Raw genomic sequence first — 15,551 nt, forward strand, 5'->3', positions numbered from 1 at the left:
TGAAATCTTTGTTTTATGACTTAAGAACTTTTTAAAGCCTTGTATGTTCAACATTTGTGACTATTTAGTCAGAGATTTACAATAATGTCCTTGGGTTTTCAGGTTAATCTACTAATTGACAATGAGGCGGAGAAGGATTACCTTTATGATGTGCTGCGGATGTACCACCAGTAAGATCTAGCTTTATATATGTTTGTGTAGAATTTTACTAATCTTTTTAAATGTAAAGAGTGAATATTCAAGATTTTAAGTGGTCTTCCTATGTGCTACTAGAAAAGTAGTTGAAGTAATAGTTTTTATTCTGTTTAATGAAGTCTTATACTTTTACAGCGTAGCCTGCAGACAAGGAAGGAGCATGTCTGTAATCACCTATAAAGTTACTTTGGTTTTATGACTTGGCAGTTTTGTAAAAGAATTTGGTGGATTCATATCGGGGGGAGAAAAAAGCACCTGGATGATAAAACTGTTCTTAGGAAAGAGGAAGAGAGCGTTAATCAAATTCATTAGTATTTCCAAATGATGCTTATTTATTTGCAACAGAGGTTTTCATTGAGTTTGCTTTTCAAAGATTCTTGCTAGCTGTTCACATAAAAATTTGCAACTGTTTTATCTGAAAGCTGAAAAAATTTAGTCTGGGAATCTGACATGTTTAACAACTCTGGCTTATTATGACATAATGGGGAAAAAAATGGTAAGGTGATAGGCCTATTACCAATCCTTTTGCCAAACTGATTTAAACCACAGTTGCTTAGGACCTGTATCATTGCAAATGAGATCAGCATCTGATCCGTTGTTCTTCAAAGAAGATGAGAATGTATTTTCCACTCATCATAGACAAGTGGCTCTGATAGACTTTGTTTCCATTCATAACTTAATAGCATCTCAGCTGAGTGAAATGTAGATGTTTCCATCTGATGTTTGCACTGAGCTATAGTTATGGGTGTATTCAGCTACATATCTGATTCAGTTTCACTCAGGTCTGTCTAATTGCTTTTCCATTCATAAAGCCTGTTGTTTGGAAAGCCGGTTGATTCAGTAGCTCTTAATTATTTAAAATCTTCTTGCAGTTACACAATTAACAATGCATATAGTAATTTTTCTTCAATTTCTAAAATTGCAATGACTTGAGCAAAATTTTCAATATCTTTGTGAACATATGTTGACGATGTATCACTTTTTTGAATACATTATGAAGTATTCCAGGGAAAAAATATGTGCAATTGCTGTTGGAGTTAACACTTAATGTCTGCTTCACTGTGAATAGCATTTCCAAAAGTATTTGACCTCTAATCCCATGTAATATGCATTCCTGATCTGTATTTTCAGTGCCTCAGAAATATTGTATGCCAGGAAACGTAAATTATAAGAGAGGGAAGAGCAAATAATATAGACTAAGTTTAACTGGATGTTGTGTAGGAATAGCTCCACTGAATCTTAAGGAGCTGTTACTCTACTCTTGCAGCTGGGCAATGAAGTACATTTTCTAGACCTATAACTGTCTCAGTGCTGACAATATCAAGGAGACTACTTTGCATAGCTCTGATAAAACAGGTGTTCACAGCGGTTTAACTTCTGTGGATTTTGTTTATTGGTTGATGGCCCTTCAACTTTCATTTGAAAAAAAATTTAAAACTTAAACCAAGTCTTTGCTCTAACTACTGACTATCGTGATTTTTTTTTCCTGGATCAAAACAATTTGTCAGTCCCTTAAGTTCAGGAGAGGAAGAAGCTTGTAGCCTAGATTCACTTAGAAGGATTGCTAACTAGAAAGGAAACAAAAATCTAGTAGGCAGGTCTATCTCGTCTGGAAAGCTATTTCCAAATGGCTCCGTAAATCTTTTGGGGACTCTGAGAACGGAATTAAAAATGTCATCTATAAAAGTGATGTGAGTGACCTTAAAAGATAAAGGCAATATATAGGACATTTCAGTTATTTTGGAGGAGGTAGTTGTTATTCCTCTTTGAATCATAGAATCATTAAGGTTGGAAAAGACCTCTAAGATCATCGAGTCCAACCGTCAAACTTGCTTACAGAAGGCTTGCTTTCTCAGAGGCTATTTTGCTTTGGTTAAACCAATATCTATATAAATAACTTTTTCAATAGGTTGAAGGGACATGCAAATTTTGAAGCCATGTGTACAGCAAATTATTAAATGATGCTTTGTGTTGATGTGTTGATTACCTGTGCCTGTTTTCTCACTGTTTTTTGTAGATCTATGAATCTCCCAGTGCTTGTGGGGGACCTAAAACTTGTGATTAATGAACCAAGCAGATTGCCTCTATTTGATGCTATCCGCCCACTTATCCCATTAAAACACCAGGTGGAATATGATCAGCTTACACCCAAAAGATCACGGTAAGAGAATGCAGAACAATACAGCTAACTTAAATACAAGCAGGAAATACTGACTGAGTTTTCAGATAAACTCCGATTAAAATATCAGTCACCTGTGTAGAGCTGGGCATAATTTTTTTACTTTCGCTATATTTGCTAGAAGTACAGTTTTGAGCTACTTGAAATTGTTTGCCAAGTAGTTTAATCTAGTAAAAGCAGGGTAAGGGAGTAGAAAAAATATGCTTTCCAGTTGAAACAATCTTTTCTCATTTTTCCTGCATTTAATTTAAAAAAAAATTCTTGTAGCTCTAACCCTCTAGAAGCAGACAGCTTCAATGATTGCAGGTGTCTTTTCTTATGAAAAATACTTGATGGCTTTAGCTAACACACATCCATCCAAACTTCAGTCAACTTGCTGTTTTCATGCCTAAATGTTATAAGAGAAAAATAATGTGTAACTTTGAAACGTTATTGCCATGAAGTGTTATGCAGCTGAACAGCCAAGTATCTTCCATTTTTGCAGAAAGCTGAAAGAGGTGAGACTGGATCGTTTGCATCCTGAAGGACTTGGAATAAGTGTGAGAGGTGGAGTGGAATTTAACTGTGGCCTGTTCATCTCCCAGTTAGTTAAAGGAGGACAGGCAGACAATGTTGGACTTCAGGTAAGAAAATTATATTCATGGCTGCTGTGCTGCAGAAAGCCTTTTGCTACAATGTTAGGGAAGCAGGCAGTAAGAATTTTCTTTAATGTTTAGAAATAGCTATTGCTAAAGGTGCTCTTTGTCTCTTGTAATAAAATTCATAAAATATGTAAGTCCATGCCATAGTAAATACCATTATACCGATGGTGAATCAAGTTACTAAAATTGTTCTTTTCTTTTCACCAATTTTAATGATATGTAAACCTTTTTCATATTTGGGATATGATAACTTTTTAAGATAAAGGGACTTTCTGGAGTGTTTATACTTCATGAGTAGCAACAGTTAAATGTAAGCAGATGGAAAGAAAGATCTCTTACTAGACTGTGGAAGAGTGTTTTAAGTTGCCAAATTCTGATTAAATGTAAAACAGAGCATATAAATACTAAAACTCTTAATGCTGTCCTGCACAGATATAATCTGTGTAATGAAGTGTTTATTTGAACTTCATGTATAAATTGTGGGGGTTTTGGTTTATGCAATGGAAGTACATAAAAGAAAGAACCTATTTTTAACCATTTTCAGTATCCTTTGTACTGTGTAGAATTGCACTTTCAGTGATTACATTTTAGATAGATGAACTGTAAAAAGATTGGCAAAAATAATTATCTATAGAAACATTTTTTCTATATTGGTACTTATGCAACTTGCATTAATGAAATTTTGGGTGTTTGGTTTTTTTGAGTGTGTCATTTCTTGCTCGTATAGATCTTAGTGAAGAGAGAAGTGAGCAGTTGGTATGGCAAATGTCTGCATCTTTCTATGCTTTTGAAGCTGATAAGGTGTATTAAAGGTCTGTGTTTCTGAGTAGAAAGGCTGATATGCCTGGCTAACTTCAGTTTGTCAAGTGTGAATAGTTGCTGGAAGTACTGATGTTTAAGGATTATATTTAATACTAGTCCAAAATGTATTAGACTGGCATGATTCATTACAGTGTTTAATTAAACTAATGTGTTTTGTAGATATGCTTCAGTGTAACCCCACCACTCTCGTAAATTTAAAAAAAAAAAAAAAACCAAACAGCTCTGTGTCGACAAGGCAGTCAAAGTTAGGGTACCATGTTTGTATAATTCATGCTGAGAGCTTTCTAAAATTTGAATAAGTGTTCCTCTCTCTGCATGCATACATGCATGTACCCTTTTGTTCATTCATACCTATATATCCCATTCATTAATTCAGAATCACCATTGAATTAGTTCTGTCTTCTGGCAGCCTGCTCTGGACCAGCACATGACCGACTCCGTAGACGCTTTTAGAAGTTCCTTCTTAGAACAAAACCACAAATTCAGGGAATACACCCCCACAAATTCTGTATTTAGTTAGAATTGAGAGGGTGGCATAGGACACCACAAACACTGTGCTGGATGTGTTGGTAGCCTACTTTTAAGCATGGGATTTGCCAGTGGGTAACTCCAGAAAAGGGTGTTGATGCACCTTCCCAGAGTTTGTACTGCAAAAGCTTGTGTACCTGGTGCACTACATTACACAGTGAGAATGGGAAATGTAGACAAGAGAGTTGTTCCTGGATTGTGATCAGCTCAGTAGAGAGATTCCAGCTGCATCCTTCTTCCACTGCTAGAAAACTGAGCAAAAGACAAAGACCAGTCACTTACATGGCTTTTGAAATGGTCTCCTGGAAATACTGGAAGGCATTAATGATGCTGAGCAATGAAGGACTTAATAGCCACTGTCTTAAACTGTCATGCTAGTACATTCATCTTAATGCTGTATTGTAGCTCTGCTTCTCTGCTTGTTTCAGACTAATGTTTTGACATGATCGATAGATAAGGAGTTATGCTCAGTTGTGCTACTGTAAGGACGTCAATTTTTGTTTTTTCTCAGTATGCAAAAAGGCCCTACTGGCTTTCTGTGACTGAGGCCATTGTACTACATGTTGGTGACAGTGAATGGGATTGTAAAGGATCTTTAGGCTGGGTTGTACAAATTGTACTGCAACTTAGAATGTGGTTGGAGTTTGGCAGACAAAGTAGGGACAATAAGGGGGAAATATGCTTGAGACTGACTATGGATTTGTTAGATTATATGTATTAATATGAACAGATGGTGCTTCGCAGCTCACGTAACTGTCTGACTTACGTTTTTTGATACGTGGTGTTAAAGCTCAGCCTAAAGTGCCTTCATAATAGGTGGCATTAGGCACTTTTTGAACCCCACTGAATAACAAGAGCTGACAGGCAGCCCATTGTTCTAAATTGCTGTCTCATAGTAAAGCCAACTGCTTCTGAAATTTCACCCACCTGCTTTATTTAACTAAATCTCTACACATTTTCTATCCCAAAAATGCTGTCTGAGAAAGGTATAATGATCTTCTATTATACTATCAGTTTTACATCCTGCTGCTTTTTTAAAAAATTCAAATTCATTTTGCATGATTTCTCCGTGAAGTAGTTTCCAAGCTACATTAAAATGATTGAATGATCATGAAGGCTTGCTGAGGCATTTGTAGTTTTGACCCTTTTTTAACTACCATTTCTCTAAAAGGCAAGTGTTCTGTCTTTTCATGAAGAAATGTACTTCAGGGTTTTTTTTTCCTCTGCTTTCTGATACTTCTGTCTGTGGGGATTCTGCTGAATACAAAGAGATGGAGATTGGTATGAGTGATGAAAGTGGAAGAAGTATACAAAATGAGAAATTTGAAACAGTGATGCTATTATATAAAAACCCTTCAATTTCCTGGAAGCACTAAATATTATATTTCTTATGTTAAAAGTTACAAATAGTAGGCATTTTACTTGGGGAAAAGTTAGGTTTGCAGCTTTTCTTTTGAAAGTCCGTCATCTCCCTGTTTGATAGGGAAAGGGAAACAGTGATATATAATAACAAAGTAATTGTTACTGTTCTACTCTGTTCAATCCTGCAGACTTTTATCTCTACTGCTTCTGATTGAGAAGATTACTATACAGTGATACCAGTACAAAAGTAACAAAATATATGAAAACAGCTATTAATTACTTCAGTGTATAGAGACTTTTAGCAGGAAAAGCTGTTCAAGTGTCCTGAAGAGAAGCAGTTTGTTACATGTCTACATCTCCTGTAGTTCAGCCTAGATTGGTGTATTTCTAAAGCACCATCAGTCATACATTGTCAGTCAGTAACAGAAATGTCATTAGGATGAGTGAAGAGTACTAGACTGTCTTTTTGTTTCATTTCTGAAGCTCAGCAAAGAGGAGTATTAAAAATATCTATATGGGAAAAGTTCATTCCCATATGGGAGGGAAAAAATAAAATATGCTCTTTGCTGCATTTATAATTTTGTAAGTGTGTGACTCTTAGGGAGATGATATAATACTAACAGATATGACTCGCTTAGTGAATGATGTCATCCTCAGAGCAACACTTGTTCTGGTGATACAGAAGCTATATGGAGATTCATAAACAGTGCTGCCATTTGCAGTCCTAAAACTGGGATGTTTCTGTGTGTTATGGCATTGTAGTTAATAACAGTAGGTTAGGTTACCCTTTTAAAAAGCTGTGTTTGTGCAAACCCAGGCTCCATGGTCTGTTATAGTCTGCATGATGTGGAAGATGTGAGTAAAGGAGGGATCTTGAACTAAACTAAAACCACAAAAAAACCCACCAAGAACAAATACGTAAGATCAATAGAAAAGTCTAGGTAGATCAAATGAGGTCAATATTGCATACTTGAGGTTAAATAGTTATATGCAAATGTATGGTATTTTTTGCAAGTGAGTAACCAAGAGAAAGGCCAGAGATGGGAATGGAGGAAGCTTTTTGAGCTTTTTACTATTGACTAACTCAACCTTCCTTTGAAAAGCAGAGGTCACTCGCTTTTCTACCATTTCCTAGAATAACCAGTAGAATCCTAAATAGGCTGAGAGTCTTTATGGTTTGTAGAGGATATTGAGTCTTTACGCACAGTGCCACAATTCTGACTTATCTCTGAGCCATTTTGCTTCTTGGCAGTACAGTCACATTGCCAGTGCTAATAACAGTCCTAAGAATACATTAGTTACAATGGATTTCCTGAAGCACCGAGGGCAATGGAACAGCTCTAGACTAAATTCTTGGTTTTGGGGTGGGGAACTAGCTTAGAATTTAGCAGAGGAAAGAGGAGTGCAATAGCATGGCTGCCAGGCCTGTGGGGTGGGTGGGTGGATGGATGTGGTTTTGAACGTTTGGAACAATTTGGTTAACTGAGTGTTCTTTCATAGCGAGAGCTGTCAGGGGTGTGACACTAAACTGCAGACCCCATGTGTTTTTCCTTGTCTGATTCTGCATTTTTACCACAGGCTGTAGGTTCAAAAGCCTTCGGTACTGACCTATTTCTGCTCTTATTAAAGTTCATGCTAAAAATCTGACTGAGTTAAATGAAAACAGTCAAGCTCTTGGGAGTGCTGCAAATTGCACGCAGGCCATTACCCTGGGTGAGATTTTTGGATGTCCAGCAGGTGGAGCAGCAGCCCCACTGGTTAGGGGCTGGGGACTACAGTCATGTTCTACCTCTGCAAGTGTGTTCTCTTCTGCAAGACAGTCACATATTGCATTTTCTTTGCTTTTGTAGTCTTTCGACGCTGTGTTATGTCAGATAGAAATATTTGAGTTCAGTGGAGAGGAAACTGCACTACATGAGCTATGCTGGTACAGTGGACGTGTTGTTAATGTTTTGTGTACTATTGCAGAGCATATGGCACTTCCCAGAAGCAGTAGAAAAGTTTGTGAAAGAAGTGAAAAAGATAAGCAGGTGGTTTGTTGTTTTGTTGGGTTTTTTGGTTTTGGTTTTTTTAGCTGAACAGATCACGGTAGGAAGATTTGATAATACTTATTACATATGAAAAAAGGCAGAAGGTGATGGCATGCCCAATGTCCTGTCACCAAAGGGTAGACCTGTTACAGTGTGTGTTAATGTGACTGTCTCTAAGACATAGGCCATATTGAGGAATTCCGAATTCCAGTTTCACTCCCTCCTCTCAAATAAATGTGGTGATGCAAATTTAGTCTTTTGGTGCTGAGCTGTGCAGTGCCAGAGGAGGAGTCTCCAGCTGTGCCCATTTTTTCCCTAAAACTGTCAGCAAGGTACAAGGAAGCTAGTCCTCAGTGAGCTAGACTGTGACTTCTTCACTTTTTTCAGGCACAGGTACTCCCATCAAACTTGTGTGATGGAGGAAACAGTGGATACACTGTATGATTTAGTCTGTATGGCCACAGTAGATCACTTGCTCAGTCTGACTAAGACTGGTGGCGTTACCTTCTATCCTTCGAGTGAACAGTAATGTTGGAAAGGGGAGACTAGAAGTATCTGGCTCAAAAGAAAAAAAAACTTAAAATTTGGGTCACAGTTATGTAAGGTGGCAATTGCTTGCACAGTCTTAAACGCATTAAAGATTACGATATTTATTGTAATACTGTTGTGAATATTACAATGAAGTCTTTAATTCTGTAAGCAGATAGTGTTTTTTGCACAATGACTTTTTTTTTTTTTTGCACCACCTTAGTGGTTAGGGCTGAATGAATCTTCTCATCCCTTTCTGTTCCTGGTGACTCTTCTGTGCCCCCTGCACTCTGGAAGAGCTAACTCTTCTGATCTTCTGCAGCAGCAGTTGAAAGTGTGTTCACAACTCATCTTGGTACCAGGGGCTGGTGCACTGGCAGTCCCAAAGCAAGTGGATGAAAGGGAAGTTCTCCCCAGATCAGAACTAGTATAGCCAGAGTCTTTATATTAACTAACTTTCACCAAATGCATTATGATGAACCTGCCTCTTCTCCTAGACTTTTTAGTCAATAAAGATGTTCACTAAGACTGTAAAAAATTGTGCTCTTAATTTATAGTATAAGGACCTTTTCCAAACCTAAAGTGAAAGCTTTGTTCTTGTGGAGATCAAAGTACAGAGATATAAGAGGGTGTTGTTGATGATTTGTTGTTAAAGCCATTTCCTGGTAATCGTTTGTATATCCTACCGTGCAGAGGATTGATTTGCATTGCCTAATGGAAGAGAGTATGCACTAGTTTTCACACAGCCATGACACATGGTTCACAGTATGTAAAAGTCTTTGCTTATGATGCTCTAGCCAGGGCCTGGCATTTTTCAGTGTTATCTTGAGCAGATAATAAGATACAACCTTAAATGAAGTGGGCAATCAGTCTCCATCACTGATTCCTTCTCAGTCTACCTAGCTAAGGGGATCATTAGGGAGAGTTCACAGAATCTTGGAAATTTCTAGTCTAGTCATCATACCAAATTTGGATTTGTATTAGAGGAAGGGAAATCTTTTGAAATAAAAGCTTTCCAATGATGTACTGTCATTTTATCACCAAATAAACATTCGTCCTATTAGTTCTTTCGTGTGTTCTGATAATTAAGATTTGAAATTTTATAGAAGCAGCTGAAAGCTTATGGCACCCTGTCTGTTCTACACTAGTGAGGACTGCTAGGGAATATTCTTGGGGTGCTGCTATTTGATTGCTGATAGATGTTAGGGTGGTCCCCAGTGTGCAGTTCAGGTGATAACACATGCCAGGGGTGATTCCTAGAGAGCAGGTTACATGGAGCCACCCTGCTTTGGAGGAATTACCTTCAGTGCTAGAGAATGGTCTTTGTACTTAATTTATATACCAGGACATACGTAGTTTCTGTGTAAAGCTGGCCTGTTTTAGGATCAGACCATGAGTCTTGGAGATAAATTGAATGCACTGCATAGATTCGTTTCTACAGTCTTTTGCTTCCAGATATGTTACTTCTTTTTGGTGCAGTATACTAATATAAAGATGCTGGAGGATAGTTCAGTTGTTTTTGTATTTCTGCTCTCATTCCTTCATGAGAGTTTTCTGATATGTTTTTCTGTGATTTGTTCAGAACAATATTGAAGTCTTTTAAGGCAGGTAGTACACACTGGCAATGAGGGTTATCATTTACACTAGTATGCAGTTAGTTATCTAGTATTATTTTTTTGCTCTAGAATACCTGGTTTGGTTTTTTTTTTCCTATTAGTAAACCCGCTACATCTTTTCTCACACAACAGGTGAAACCTGGGTGGAAAATTCCAATTGCTTTTCAGTCCATTGTATACCCAATTTGTGAGACAAAATGCACGTAGGTTTGGAAGGTAATCAAAAAAGGCCTGTATCTCTACAGAGACCCAGAGCCAATCCCTTAGGGTGGAGGACAGAGTACAAATTACTGGTCCTTTCAGTCAAGTTATCTTCATCTAAATTTGCCTCAGGGCTAACACTAGTTTTCTCTCTGCTATTCAGAGTGCATGTTCTTGGTCTGCTCTGTAGCTGACTATGCTCCCTGTCACCCATGAATACCAAAAATATATATATATATATATATTGCATACACATGGAGGCCTGAGTAAGCTTGGGAATAAGTGACTGACTTGACTATCTGGTGGGAGATTCCTTCTATGTTTCTGTCTCAAGTTTTCTCACTTTTTTCGTGTCACACAACAGGGGGAATGCCACAGCCTAGGGGCCACAGTAGGGTGGTGGTACCATCTTCTCAGCCATAGCGTATGATGGGTTGCTGCTGTGAAACACTTGAAAATCTGTCACACGAGTAGCATACAAGTTTGTAACTAATGTAGATGATCCAAGTGACTTAAGCTACTGCATCCCAGAATAAGCATTCATTATGCTAGTACATGACTATTGTAATTAATCAGATGTTGCACCTGAAATGGAGGTAAATTCCATTAAAATAATGCATTGTTCTGAATCCAGAATCGGGCAAGGTAGTAAGACCAAGTTTAGTTTCCTGTTGATCAAAATAGTTAAGAAGGGATGAGAACATGTGGTAAAAGCAAACTTAAGCTGCTGAAGTATAAAGGAAGAAAGTCACTCCAAAATTATTTGAATTGAAATACAGACACTTGTAATTAAGGTAATCTGTGGAGTACAAATCTGATGTGTAGAGACTCATTTTTATGCTTTCCTCTAGATATTATTTATAAAATTGTTATTCGGCCATTAGTCTGCCCTTTTGGTGTTAAATACTAAGTTCAAACAAATACAGGTAAATCTGATCTGGACATTAACTGAAATTCAAAAAGTATTCAGGACTCAACATTATCAAACCTTTGCATCAAAATGATTGCCAGATTGTATCATTGCTTAAAAACTTTTTAACGTTAATTTACAATCTAGTTTTTCTTCTCCCTTTCATTTTTGAGGTTGGAGATGAGATAGTTCGTATAAATGGATATTCCATTGCGTCATGCACACATGAAGAAGTCATAAACCTCATTCGTACAAAGAAAATAGTGTCCCTAAAAGTAAGATGTAAGTAATATAAAAAATCACCTGTATCACTAAAGATTGCTGTTAATAGATTGCTAGTGATCTGTAGAAAGTATTACTTAACAGAGTATTTTTCTTTTTCAGATATTGGCATGATACCTGTCAAAAGGTAATGGTATTTACTTTGAAAACAAATTAGGTTATTCATTTTTACATAGCCTCTTCAATATCCAGAGAACCTCTGTGTTTATCTGTGTTTTTGAAAATGTGTGAATGGGCATTTCTGTAGCTGATTAAAATATCATGTCCTTTGTGATAAACAGGCAGATGTCTTGTTTGATGAATCTGACTTTGTATGCCAGTTGCCTATTTAATTTAACCAACTTCTATTTCTTCATTATTCCTGGATATTACCTGGAAATTTCATTATCATGCACCTAGCTTAACGGAGAGCTCCACTGCTTCTTTATGTACGTAACATTTGATGATTGCTTCAGCGCTTAGAAAAATTTCAAATTATTGTCCTCTTCCAATTTTTGTTGAGAAGTTGAAATGTTAAGTGGAGTGTTTGAGAAATGTTGATGATGGGAGGTGTGTCTCTGCATAGACATTTATATAAGCAGTTCAAGTTGTTATGATTATTTTTGCAGTCTTTCTTAGTTTCCCAAAATTGTTTCACTTGAAGAGGTTTTCTCAATTTTATGTTTGATCAGCTTTACTAGCCTAAATAATTGTATGCTTGTTTGATGTTCTATTTAAATTGCTGGAAAATAAACCAGTTGTTGTGAATGGTATCCAGAGGAACTTGTGGATGCAAAACAGGAGGCCACATTCTGAAGTAGCTTCTTGAATACATTCACATCTATTTTGTCCCCATTATTTTAAATTACTTTTTCCTTCCAGTTCAGCAGATGAACCCCTTAAATGGCAATATGTGGACCAGTTTGTGTCAGACTCTGGGGTAAGCAATCAATATTTTATTAAGGTGTTTTCTGGGAAATCTGTAATGGTTCTGAAATACTTTCTCCTCTGACCTTATCACAGAAGTTACTGTGTGTATTTCTATGATGCACTATCTTGTTACAAGGGTTCTGGGACAAACATCTTTTGTGATATGAAATGATTCTAGAATCATTAAATAAGGAAAGGGCAGGATACAAATGAAATATCTTTTACTCATTAATTGGTACTTTACTTTGCTTGAGCTTATTAACTTACCAGGCTATAGTACTACTGTATAAATCTTTAACAGATAATTTGGTCTATCTTAGCTATATTAGTGGAGGAATGACAGGTATGAATGCAAGTGACTTCTGTGGGTTGCAGCAATGAAAAAAGAGACTGCAATTACTGTGCTTTTGCTTTCAGGAAGAAAGACTTAGTTAAATAGTGAGCTCTATCAAGTATTTTTCCAGTTCTTTTGTCAGGGAATGTCTAAATGATTATTTTTGCCATATCACTTTCCTCTAATTTTCCTTCATCCTTTTTTGAAGACAAAGTTTGACTATTTAAACGATCTTCTCCAAGTAGAAAGATAAGTTCAGTCTTTCACCTCAGCCATGCAGCTCCACTGATATGACTGTACTTCACATTCATCTCCAGTAGGAACTCAGAGAAATCTTATCTTGATGTTGGCAGGGTTTGATCCTGGCTTCATGAAGTTTTATAATAGTCTTGATACGAGTTCAACACAGAGTAACATCTGCAGCGGTTTTTTAATCCCCTACAGGAAGGAAAGGGCAGTGTTGCTGGTCTTGCTTCTTCTGGAGGGAGAGAGAATAAAGAGAAGAAAGTCTTCATTAGCTTGATTGGTACAAAAGGCATGGGATGCAGGTGGGTACGTGTTTCTCATTGAATGTTACTAGTTTAAGTGAGACATCCAAGGCAGTTATTTCTATCCTTCATTGATGTGGTATCAATGGAGAAAATGGAGATCCACGCTGGATCAGGAAGGCAAACTGGAACAGGAGGATATCTGTGGCCCACATTATGTATTATTAGACAAAGCATAAATACCTGTGTTAGAAGTTCTGACTTAAAACCAACAAAAATATTTTAAATTTAAAAATAAGAGCAGGCTGAAAGTGACATAATACAAGTTGTCATGGAATTGGATCTTTTAAATGCTTTTACATTTTAAAATACTTTTAAATGCTGCTTTGTGACATAGCAAGTTCCAGCGCTGTCTGGTGTCAGGTTCACTCTCTGAACTTCAACTGCTTTCTATTACCCTTTTCAGAACTGAGAAGCTGTCATACAGCTATATTCAGTTCCTAAAAGTAATGTTGAATTTGCAAGATTTTTGGAAATATTAACAGATGCTTCTCAGACTCCTGTCCTTGCAGCTAGTTATGGAGACTTTGGGGCAGAAGGGATATTGTAGGATTTCTTATCTATCTAGGAATATATAGTTGAAGTTACTAAGATTGAACTGCACAGAATATTTTTTTAAAGCGTAAGTTTTCTTTCATATTATTTGGAAGATCTAAAGGTTTTTAAAAAAATATTTACAAACCTGGTGGGGTGGTTCATCATCACCTGCTGGATATATTATCTATGAAAATCATTGCTGTGTTTGGGCCCAGCTTAGACTGCAGCTTTAAGTTTCCAGGGCAGATGTTGGCCCTTGGTTGAAATATCCTTCTTGCTTCTAATAAATAATCCTGAACAACAACGTTGTATTATACATACAGTATACCGCAGTTCAGTGAGTAGAAGTGCAAGAAATTAGTAATTCTTCGTTGTGTTACATGCTTGCTTTCCAATGTCATTAGTGTCCCAGTCCCTTAGACAGTGTAGGTCAGTATACTATGTTAGTTTCAACATCTAAGGAAAAATCTAGAAGCTTGAATATTTTTCTTTTAGCTTTTTCTTAAATCACAGTTCTGTGGTGTAAAGGATAGAAAAGTAGGATGATAAACCATTGTGTGTGTACTGGCAAATTTTGGTGTTTGTTTCAGAGAAGGCTAGTACCACAAAAACAGTCTTTAATTGGAAACAAATTATGAGAAGACAACTAAGACTTCTCATGGTATTACACTCTATTATTCTATAAATATTATCCTATAAATGTTTATTTTTTTATATTACACCAGTATTTCCAGTGGTCCAACACAAAAACCAGGCATTTTTATCAGCAATGTTAAGCCGGGTTCTCTTTCAGCAGAAGTGGGCTTAGAGGTAAGTATGCCACCTTCCAAGGTAGGTACCTCAAGGAAATCGTGTTTGGTATTTACTACCTCAAGGATTCTGGATCACTGTAAAGTCACTAGCTGTGGGTTTTTTTCCATGGGAAAGAAATACTGTGTGGTTACATTTCAAATGAAGAGAGTTTCCTAAACTTTAAGAACATGAGAAGTGCCCTCCTGGATCAGACCGATAGTTCATTGAGCTCAGTATTCGGTCTCAAACAGTAGCAATAGGAAATGCTAATATGGGAGGATGTGCAGGCCTGCCCAGTTTCTGCTGTTCCCCTTGCACTTTGCCAGTACCCATGATTATTGTATTAAGAATGTTAGAGAGTATCTCTTTTTCTGTTTTCGTTTAATATATGTACTAATTTAGCATCTGTACTAAAATTTGGATTAACTCCTTTAGGTTGGTGATCAGATTGTTGAGGTAAATGGAGTGGACTTTTCTAATGTGGATCATAAAGAGGTAAGATCAAGTCTTCGTAATTCCCCGAATACGTAGTTGTCAGTTTATTAAGCACCTGTCTGATTTTCCTGGCTGCAAAAAATATGTTCTGATATCAGGCTACTTAACCAAAGAGTTTGTGTATTGAACGTGGGAACTTGGAGATTTGAATACCTACCACCCTGTTTAGTTCCGGTGGGTCTTCTGGAAATTCCAGCCTTGACAACCAGCATCTTTCATCTTACACATACAGGCCTTTTATCACTTAATTCAAACTGATTTTTGTTTTGCTTTAATTTGCAGGCTGTCAGAGTGCTCAAAAGTAGTCGTACTTTGACTATCTCCGTGGTAGCAGGCGCTGTAAGTAGTATATGTATAAAAGCAGAACACTTGTGAAGATTACTATGCAGGCAAATAAATGATAAAAATAAATAGATAAGAAGTAAAGCTGTGTTTCATTATAATGTCTATACCACTAAATTCTGTCAAGCCAGGGCAGTGTTGAGTGGCTTTTGATTATTTTATTGATAACCACAGTATTCTCTAACAGTTTCATGACTGGGCCAGTGCAAAACCATTCCCTTGACAAGGCATGGAAATGAACTTTATCATAATGGTTTCTCATGTTTGAGAGCTTCTGTTCTAATAGATAGTTGCTCCTGC

The 15,551-nt window shown here is 36.9% G+C and overlaps 1 protein-coding gene across 1 annotated transcript in view; it reads left to right on the plus strand.

Annotated features, from left to right (window-relative positions):
- The window catches only part of USH1C (Usher syndrome 1C (autosomal recessive, severe)), a 47,077-nt gene that overhangs the window by 277 nt on the left and 31,249 nt on the right, over window positions 1-15,551 (plus strand). The window contains exons 2-11 of the mRNA XM_009328609.1: window positions 103-170; window positions 2,213-2,356; window positions 2,859-2,997; window positions 11,186-11,294; window positions 11,397-11,421; window positions 12,156-12,213; window positions 12,991-13,085; window positions 14,348-14,432; window positions 14,850-14,909; window positions 15,192-15,248. Of these exons, the coding sequence (XP_009326884.1) occupies window positions 103-170; window positions 2,213-2,356; window positions 2,859-2,997; window positions 11,186-11,294; window positions 11,397-11,421; window positions 12,156-12,213; window positions 12,991-13,085; window positions 14,348-14,432; window positions 14,850-14,909; window positions 15,192-15,248 (840 nt within the window). The remainder of the gene's footprint in view (window positions 1-102; window positions 171-2,212; window positions 2,357-2,858; window positions 2,998-11,185; window positions 11,295-11,396; window positions 11,422-12,155; window positions 12,214-12,990; window positions 13,086-14,347; window positions 14,433-14,849; window positions 14,910-15,191; window positions 15,249-15,551) is intronic.

The sequence above is a fragment of the Pygoscelis adeliae genome, unplaced genomic scaffold (genome assembly GCF_000699105.1).
Source record: "Pygoscelis adeliae isolate BGI_AS28 unplaced genomic scaffold, ASM69910v1 Scaffold166, whole genome shotgun sequence".
Classification (NCBI taxonomy): domain Eukaryota; kingdom Metazoa; phylum Chordata; class Aves; order Sphenisciformes; family Spheniscidae; genus Pygoscelis; species Pygoscelis adeliae.